Source organism: Zosterops lateralis, assembly GCF_965231275.1.
Source record: "Zosterops lateralis genome assembly, contig: HAP1_HAP1_SCAFFOLD_89, whole genome shotgun sequence".
Taxonomy (NCBI): domain Eukaryota; kingdom Metazoa; phylum Chordata; class Aves; order Passeriformes; family Zosteropidae; genus Zosterops; species Zosterops lateralis.
The window spans coordinates 136,833-146,032 of NW_028154585.1; the positions used below are offsets into that span (position 1 = coordinate 136,833).

General features: G+C 51.5%; 1 protein-coding gene across 1 annotated transcript; it reads left to right on the forward strand.

Moving 5' to 3' along the window:
* Positions 1-3,370: 3,370 nt before the first annotated feature.
* On the forward strand, positions 3,371-8,250 carry LOC310923524 (uncharacterized protein; the record flags this gene model as incomplete). The annotated part of the gene is made up of 3 exons (XM_083885493.1): positions 3,371-3,539; positions 3,785-4,210; positions 8,141-8,250. Coding segments are annotated over exons 1-3 (599 nt in total), but the record flags the coding sequence as incomplete, so codon positions are not given.
* Positions 8,251-9,200: the final 950 nt, after the last annotated feature.

The following is a 9,200-nucleotide window of genomic DNA, read 5'->3' on the forward strand; positions in this document are numbered from 1 at the left end:
GGCCCTTCCTCCCTGCCCAGCCTGCAGCAGTCTCAGTCCCTGTTGCCTCCCCCTTGCTGCAGCTCCTTGGCCAAAGTGCTGCCAAAGGCAGCGGAGCTGGCTCAGGATCCCTGTTGGCTCCTGGGCTCCAGGATGACCTTCAGAGGGACACTTGGAGCGCTTCCTGAAGAGCTGCCCGTGGCCTGGCCGGTGGATTTGTCCTCCCTGGGTGGCTCTGCTTGGAGTTGGACGCTGCGTGGAGTCCCGGAGTTTTCTCAGCAGCCTTTGCAGCCAGTTCTCGGCCAAAGTGTGGCTCTGCTGCCCTCCCAAATCTGTGCCTGCCTTGCCCAGCCTGAGTGCAAGTGGGGCATGTGCTGGGCATGGCTGGAGAATTCCATGGACAAAATCCTCCCCCATCGTCACCTTTACATCTGCTCATTGCTCTGGGCAGCACAAATCTACACTTCTTTTAGTGGAAACATTGAATTGCTTGCAGATCATGACATCTGCAATACCAATGTACAAATACAGAAAAATCAACTTTGGTTTAAATATGAAATTTATTTTAAATTACTACACCCACACTGCCGGTATAGAAACACACAAATATCCAAGGTTAGAAAACTAGTTTATTGTTACAATTGTGCTATGTAAATAAATACAATTATAACTTTCAGTTAAAAGAAGTAATTTATTGTAACCTTTTACAACCACTCACTATACAGAAATATCCATTGAAATTTACCCTTTAATTTATTACATATTATTCCAACTATATATCCTATATACAAATACAAATTGTCAGTATTCCGCTCTAAAGAATCCCAGAGCCAGTATTAAAGAAATAGAATTCTATAACCATACAACTCAAGATATATTTAAGCATTTGTACCCACATTACTATACACTTTACAGATGTAAACCTATAATTTATATTTCGTATGACATAAAGCAAAGCATATAGAAATACACACACAAAAAACCTATCTATAAGTATACAAATATCAATGTACCAATATAAGAATCCTTACAACCCTATCAACAAAACACTACAGCCATACATCCGAACAAGTATGTCAGTATAAATACAGATGTCAGCACATCAGTATACATGCATCAAGAGAACAATAGACATACATATATACCTGTACAAATACCAGTCTACATCAGGCTATATAAATAACCATCGACTTCTAACTCTCAGTCCCACTGTGACCATCTCTAACTCCAAGTCCATCAGCAGGAATTGCAGCTGCCCAAGTCCCCGGGCTCTCCCTGGGTCTCTTCCTCCCGTGCAGAGCAGCTCTCCTGGACAGGGACAGCAGACGGGACCCGTGGGGAGCAAAGGGAACACTGAGTCAGGATGGGGCCGTTTCCCTTGGCAGCAGCTGCCCTTCAGTCAGGGCAGGGCAAATGGCAGCGCCTCCCCAGGAGGGTGAGAAAGAACAAGTTTGTCCAAAGGCCAGGGCCAAAGGCCAGGCCCCCCTCAGCCCCAGGCTGCCTGAGCGGCCCTGCGGCCTCAGCCGGGCTCTGGGCTGGCAGCAGCAGCTCCCTGGGCACTGCTGGAGCTGGTGGCCTTCAGCTTCTCCCTGCTGCCTCCTGTCAGTGCCCGCCTGTGCTCAAGGTCTGCAGGGCAGCTGTGGCCAAAGTGGAGCCTCTGCAATTGGTTCCAAGGGCTGGCAGAGCTGCAGGCCCGGAGCCCTGTGTGCTCCCTGCTGGCCCCTCCATCCCCTGAGCCCCAGCGTGCCCTGGGCAAAGCCCCGGCCCCCTTCAGTTTCTTCAGCCCCTCACAGTCCTCTCAGCCCACTCCATCCCTTCGGAGCCATCCCGGGGCCTTGGAGCCGCCAGCGCCCTCAGCCTGTGCCACTTCCCTGTGCCCTGAGTGCCCCCGTGGCCCTCTGCTCCCCCAGAGCCCTCAGTGCCCCCAGCAGCTCAAGGGCACCGTCCCTGCAGCGTCAGCGCCTCCTCAGCTCCCTCAGCCCCCTGTGTCTCCCTGTCCTTCAGCAGCTCCTCAGGGGACAGTGCCTGGGGCCACCGGCAGCTCCCAGCGCTCCAGGGACACCCGGGGCTGGAACTGCTGCTCCGCCCGGCCCAGCCGCCAGCTGGGACCCAGCACAGACACAGGGGACACAGGGGGCACAGGGGGAAAAACAAGAGCTGAAAAAGGCAGCCCAGGGGGGACACAGGGAAAAATGCAGCCTGGGCCTACACAAACATCACTCCATCCACCTGCACCAATTCACAGACCAGCACAGAGCCTTTGCTTTGTGATGTCAGGGCACGGTTGCCACGTGCTCGTGGTGACATCACAAGGTTGCCTTGGAGACCGGGAGGCCTCAGGGGTGTCAGAGCGGCTCTCGAGTTCGCTCTGTGTAGGAGTTCGCTCCTGCGCTCGAGGCTTTTGTCAGCGAGCAGAGGCTCATTGACAAGAGACTTGTTTTTTTCTTGTTTTTCAGCAGTTTGAAAATTGCGCAGCAGTTCCCACAATGATTGGGCAACTTGCTGCTGCAGTTTTCGCTGCTTATGGAATAGGTTATTCAACCTATTTCATGTCCAACCTGGCAGGTAAGTAGAGGTTTTCCCTGGGTGTCACCTAACCTGGCTTTTGTGCCTTCCTGCTCTTTCGAAACAGAAAGACCACTTGGATGCCACTTGGGTAAAGCTCCTCCTGCCAACACGTTCAGCTCCAAAGGGAGTGTCTGTGGCCAGGGCTGTGTGGGCAGCATTTGCAAGGGAACCTGCAGGGGTTGTGTTCCCTCCATGGGACAGTCTGTGGCAGCAGAGTCTGTCCTTTCCTCCCTTTGCTGGGTCAAGCAGCACAACTTGGAAAATGGGGGACTGGGAGACCTTCTAAAAATGTTCTGGTTGTTTCCAGTTTCCTCAAAGAATCTGGTTCATTTTCCCTTGCCCACTGCAGGTCACCTGAGCCGGGTATTCAGAGGGGCCGATCCGCAGGTGAGTGGGAAAGGAACATTTGATGTTCCTGGTGTTTAAGAATTGTGCAGCAAGCTGTGAGCTTGGCCTGGGGCAGTAGAGAGTAGAGGGCCAGCTGAGTAGGCTGCAAGAAAATCCATTTCCATGTCTGCAGCAGCAAGAGCAAAGGCATCACTGGCTATTTCCTAATTTTCCATTGCAGAGCTTTAAATGAACTAAAAGCCCAGTTTTGCAGAGAGAATGTTGCCTGCCCAGAGTAGCCAGGGGGGATTATCTAATTCAGAGCAATTTTCAGTCCACTTGAGTCAGCCCATTTGAATTTAGTCTGAGCAACTTAGAATCCCATTGCTCTAAAAGATGATGATTTGTGCTTAGTAGAGCTGGCTCTAGAGCTGAACAGAAAGAAGGTTATAAATGACAGGTAATGGCCTGTGTCTCACTCTCCTGTCTGTCCGCAGAGCACAGAACCAAGGGAAGATTCTCCTCTGGCTCCCTGTGCTCCTGGAGAAGAGGCCAGAGAGGAGCCCAATGACCACCAGGCTCCAGCTGTGGTGACACCACAAATGGAGCCAAATGACCACCAGGCTCCAGCTGTGGTCACACCACAGCCACAACTTTCCCAGACAGTAAGTGCCAGTCCTGGAGGGTGCTGTCTTTAGTGCAAGGCAGAGCTGCAAGTTTCTGAGCAGCCAGCTCTTGCTGTTGGTGGCTGAGGATGCTGAGTGCTGGAGTCCTGCCAGGAGCCAGCCATTCCCCTCAGCCAGTGACCCCTGGAAAATGGGCTTTGAGCTGTCCTGTTTAGGCCCCAGCTTGCTGGGATTCTGACAGGGGCAGCATCTCACAGTCACTTGCTCTGCATTTGTGTCTACAGAACATGGAGGCAGAGGCACAAGCAGAGCTGTGTGTGTTCCCCAGTGACATCATGGGAGTGAAGAGGAGAGACACGGAACAGATCAGGCGTCTTCAAGACCACTGGAACATCTATTGGCTGAGGCGCAATCTAAAAAACCAGGTGAGTAGAGGAGTGGCAGCAACTCCACTCATGAAAGCTTCTCCTTGTTCTTCTCAGAACTTTAGTGAGGAGCTTCAGGAAGAGCTGCAGGAAACCCAGGCTAGGATCAGGACAACGGACGAGGGGCTGGAGGACGAAACGACTGGCAGCGAGGAGACCCGAGATTCCTGCGAGGACCAGAAACTGTCCCAGGCAGAAGCGCTGCCCCTTGGACACTTTCTGAAGATGGGGGAGAAAAAGAGGACTCCATGGGAGGAGGTAGAACATCTGAACAAGGAGCTGCAAGTGTGTCTGCAGCCCTTGGAAGGGGGAAAAAAGTTCTTTCAGGGAAATGGAATGGTCATTTTGGCAGTCATCCTTCAGAAAATCCATGCAAATGGATTTTGGAGGAAATGGAAAATGAATCTGGCCATGAACTTGAGTAAAACCAGCCTTTGGGATTGACCCATCCAGTTAGAGAAGTGAACATCAGAAAAAACCCATGGCAGAGCCCTGCATGTGGCTGACAGCACCTCCCTAAGGGCTTGCATTTGAAACGGGATCTGGGGCTAATCTCTGCCAGCCACTTTTCTGACACAAACTCCTTTGTTGTCTCAGATCTCCACAGGCTCTTCTGTTGAACCTGCAGCAGCAGCAGCAGCAGCAGTGTCACCTGAAGGAGCCTTTGCTGCCCCAGCTCAGAAGTGGAGCCCGGGCAGTTGGTTCCTCTCCAGCAGTGACAGAGCTGCTGCTCAGCAACAGGAGGTGGAGGATGACTCCCTGGAGCTCCTGAGTACGTCTGGTGTCTTTCTTCTCTGAGGGACAGTGCACTGTGTGCACGTGTCAGCACAGCTGCACCAAATGATCCTCCTCACTGTGGTGTCCCAGGGGCATTTAGGGCTCCCCACAGGAAATGCTGTGCTCCAAGGCAGCAAGAGAGTGCTCTGGGTGTTCCTGCTGCCTCTGAGGGCAGCTTGGACGTGCTGGGCTTTGCCTGAGCTTCCCTGTCTGCTGAAGGCAGAAGCAGGGCTTGTTCTTGCATCAGCAGAAGGCTGTGACCTAGGAAATGATCTGGGCAAGTCCTCTGTGCTAGTGGCCAAACTGGATAGAATGGTTAGCTTCCTAAATTCTCCTTAGACTCCTGACTTCTCACCCATCACCAGAGAAAAAAAACTTCAAAGAAATTGATCGGTTTAGGTGTTTTGTCTCTTGGTTGTGGTTTTGGTTTTAGTTTGGGGTTTTTCTGGATTTTTTTGGGAAGACTTTTTTTCTCCATCCTGAAGGAGCTCTTCTGCCCCATGTGTCTTTCTGGTGTCATTTTTATGACTGTTCTTTTTACCACTACTACATTTACAGGGTTTTTTTTGTTTTTTTTTTTTGATAATATTTTATATTTGTCAGTGAGAACTCCTTTGAAAGAACATCAGGTGACACCAAGAGCCAGATGTGTTCTTTTAGAGCCCCCGTTGAAAGGACAGATAATTTTATCACAATCTGTATTTAAAATCCTGGTTTTGTTCTTAGAAAGATGTGTCCAAGTAATACATCCCTGGGGCTTGATCAGATCAAAGTGCACTGTAGGCATTTCTCAGGAGCAAGCCTCCAGCCCCTCTGCTGTGTATTCCTCAGATCCATGGCACTTTTCCATCCCTGATTCCCAGTCATTCCCATGACTGTTAGAATGCTGCCCATTGACCCAAGCCCTGCTCAGATCAGTCTCGAGGAACACACATCAAGTCCTCTGTGATTCTGCAGCACAAGTCATTGAATCTGCTTCTTGCCCAGAAGAGCTGCCAGTGCTGTGCTCTCAGATAAGACCTGGGGGGGCTGAGAACAGAGCCCAGGTGACTCTGTGTCTCCCATCCCCTGTTGGCACAAAAAGGGCCTTGATGTGCACCTGGGTGTGTCTGAGCACAGAGCCAATCCTGCTGTGTCCTGAATGGGGTCCTCGGCTTGGAAGGGGCTGGGTGTGGCTGTGCCTTCTTGCCATGGCTTGTCAGGGCTGGTGCTGGGGCTTTGGCAGCTTTGTTGTGGTGGCTGCCCTGGCCCTGAGGGCCGGTGTGAGTGCAGAGGCTGGAGCCTTGCTGAGCTGGGAGAGTCCCGCTGCCGCCCGGCCGCTGCAGCGCGGAGCTGCCCCGAGGCAGCAGCCCCTGCTCTGGGCCGGCTCCTGCATGGCCTGGGCTGGGCTCAGCCAGGGGCAGCATCTCCTCTGGGCAGCTGTCCGTGTCCCGCCGGCCCCTGAGGAGGGAGCACTGCTGTCCTTGCTGCCCTTGCCCGCTGCGGGAAGATGGGCACGTGTGCGGGGCTGAGAGGGCCAGTGCAATGGCAGGGACTGATCCCTGCTCTCAGGGGGAGGAGGAGCACTGTGCTTCTCCACCTGGGCCACGGCCAAGGGCGTCTTCCAGCTCAGCCTGCTCATCACCCCTCAGGCTCCTGCTGCTGCTGGAGGCCCCCTTGGCATTGCTTACAGCATCAGCTGCTTTGCTTTACAAAGGGAAAGGCATTCTCTTGGCCAGCTGCTGCAAGGTGGAGAAGGTGCCCTCCTCTCCTGGGAATGCATCTCCCTCTGCTTTGTTTTCTGTCAAGAGATCTCTTCAAAGGCCTGTGGAAAATCAGGCTCTGTGCTGGCCTGCTTGTACTGCAGAGCTGCCTGTCTTGTTGTGCTTGTTGGTGTTACCCAGCTGAGCACAAAGGACTCAGAAGCCCAGAGTGCACAGCCCCCGTGGGGCTGCCTTTTGTATCTCTTGGATAGTGGGATCTCTGCTTTCAAGTGAGCATCTTGCATTTTGTTTCCCTCAGGGAAAATGGTGAACATGGAAAATCCCCGCAGGAAATACATTGAACTGGAAAATGTTGGCAGAGGGTGAGTCCAACCACAGTTTGTTCTCCACAGTCATGGGGCAGGTGATTTGCTGCTGGAATATCTACCAAGTGTGAAGTCAGGCAAGCTGCAAACATCTTCAGACACTGGGTTAGTCTGCCCCATGTCTCAGTACCAGCCAGAATTTGTAAGTGTGGTCAGGAGGCATTGTCAAAGACACTTGTATTTCATTGCCAGAAACAAAAACCTACCCCCAACCATAGCAGTGAGATAACGGTTCTCAGGAATATTTCTTCCCAAGTGTTTGCTGAAGGAAATAGTCTGTGCTCAGGAGAAAAAATGCCCAGTTTAGAAACTGAAACTCGAGATGAAATAATCACCTGGCCTTTTGAGCTGAGGCACTAAAGCCCAATGCTTCAGGAACAGGCCCAGTGCCCATGCACTGCAGAGGAAAATGCATCATCTCCCTTCTGGCAGAGCCCTCCTGCATGCTGCAGGTTTGAGGCATTTCCAGCAGATATCTCCTGTCTGGGCTGGCTTTCACTCCAAGATCTAAATGGCTTCTCCTTTCTTTGCTGCTCTTTTGTTTCTAGGGGCTTTGGAGATGTTTGCAGAGCGGTCGACGCTGCCACAGGAGGAGAGGTAAGTGTCAACAGCCCCTGCAGATCCTGCTGCTCTCCAGGGCTTTCCTCTCTTGTGTCAGCTGGAGCTGGAGCTGTGGGGAGAGCTGTGCTGCAAAGGCACAAGAAGCACAGACTGGTGCCAGCCTGCCAAGTGCATTTGGGACAGTCTTTGTCCTGCTCAGCTGCCAGGAGGAAGGCAAGGAGGGCAGCGGTTCCTTTCAGAGAAGGACGCTCTCCCTGGCTCTCAATTGCTCCAACAAAGGTGGTGCTGCCTTAGAGCATCTCACTGCTCTCTGGGCCGACGGCTTCAGAGTGCTGAATTCTCATTTCTGGCTGCCAGCAAATACATCTGAATGTTCCTGGCAGTTCCTCAGCCACCTGCAGTGCTGCACGTGGGAACTGCACGCAGGGAGAGATCTGCAAGGCCTCCCTAAAAGCCCCAAGCCCTGCCTGTAGCCCAAGATGTATCCACAGAGTACCAAGGCACGCTTTACTTCTTCTGAAGTGCAGACAGAGAAACAGAGAGTGTGCTCAGAGCTTTGGGGGTGATAGTTGAGACATGATTGCTAACAAGTGGACAAGGCAAAATGTCAGTGGCCACGTGTCCTGTAAGTGGCCTCCAAAGGAGCAGAGAAATGAGCTGTTGGAATGTCAGTTCCTAATTACTCCTTTGTCTAATCCCAAGGCACTTTGGCAAGGCTCACCTGTGTCATTGCTAACTCACTCATCTCATGTGTGCTGTGGTCTCGTGCCACCAACTACTAAAGTTGCTGATTTTCCATGTCATTCTAGGTGGCCATCAAAAAAATTGATCTCCAAGGACTCATGATAGAAGACCTTTTAACTGAAATCAAAATCATGAGGATGAGCACGAGTCCCCATATTGTAAATTATTTAGACAGGTGAGTGATCATGGTCTCATCCCATGAAGGTTTGTTTCCATACTAAAAGCATGCAAGGTTAAAAACCCACTTTGGACACTGGCAGAAAAGAGAGCTGGTAATTATTGGGTAATTATTATTTCTCTACTCATCTCCAATGGATGGGAAGAGAGTGTATTTTGTCTGCATGAGTCTTCCCTGGCTTTCAAACACATAGTTGAAAAATTGTTCAAAAACCTGCATCAACCCTACCATACTCAGTCAATACCCTGTAAGCTCACTGGCTCCGTGTTGTCTCAGGATTGATTTTTAAGGTTTCTTTAATGCTGATGAAGCACCCTAGAGAGGATTTCCCTTGGATTGTTGCCCCTCTTTTCCATGGCTGTCCATGCCAGGAACACTAGGTGCTTATTTCCAGAAATACCCCGTGGGACAGGTTTTTCATCTTGGCTGTTATTAAACTGCACTTTTTGCCTGCTGGCCATCTAAAACATCTCCTTTTTCACAGATGTGCTGTTCTCCTTGAATGTGCACAGACTGCAAACAGTGCACAGCCTGGAGGGAATGTCTATTCCTTTCATTCTGTCCTTGTCACAAAGGGATCCAGAAACAAGAATCAAGCAAAGAAACCAACACATGCATGTTCACTGCATGGCCTTGTTCCCTTCTTTCAGCTACCTTGTGCATGAGGAACTCTGGCTGGTGATGGAGTTCATGGATGGAGGCACTCTGTTCGACGCTGTCAAGGCGTTTGAGATGACAGAAGATGAGATAGCGATTGTCAGTCGGGAGGTCAGTCAGGGATCCCAGCTGTGCTTCCCAGGGCTGGGGCAGGACTGTCTGGGAAAGGGGCTCAGAACAGGAGCCATTCCATGGGCCAGGCTTTGTTTCTGTGTCGCTGGAATGCTCTGGGCAAGCAAGAGCATCCCACGTGAACTGCCTGCCAGTGCCCCTGCACTCACTGGACTCTG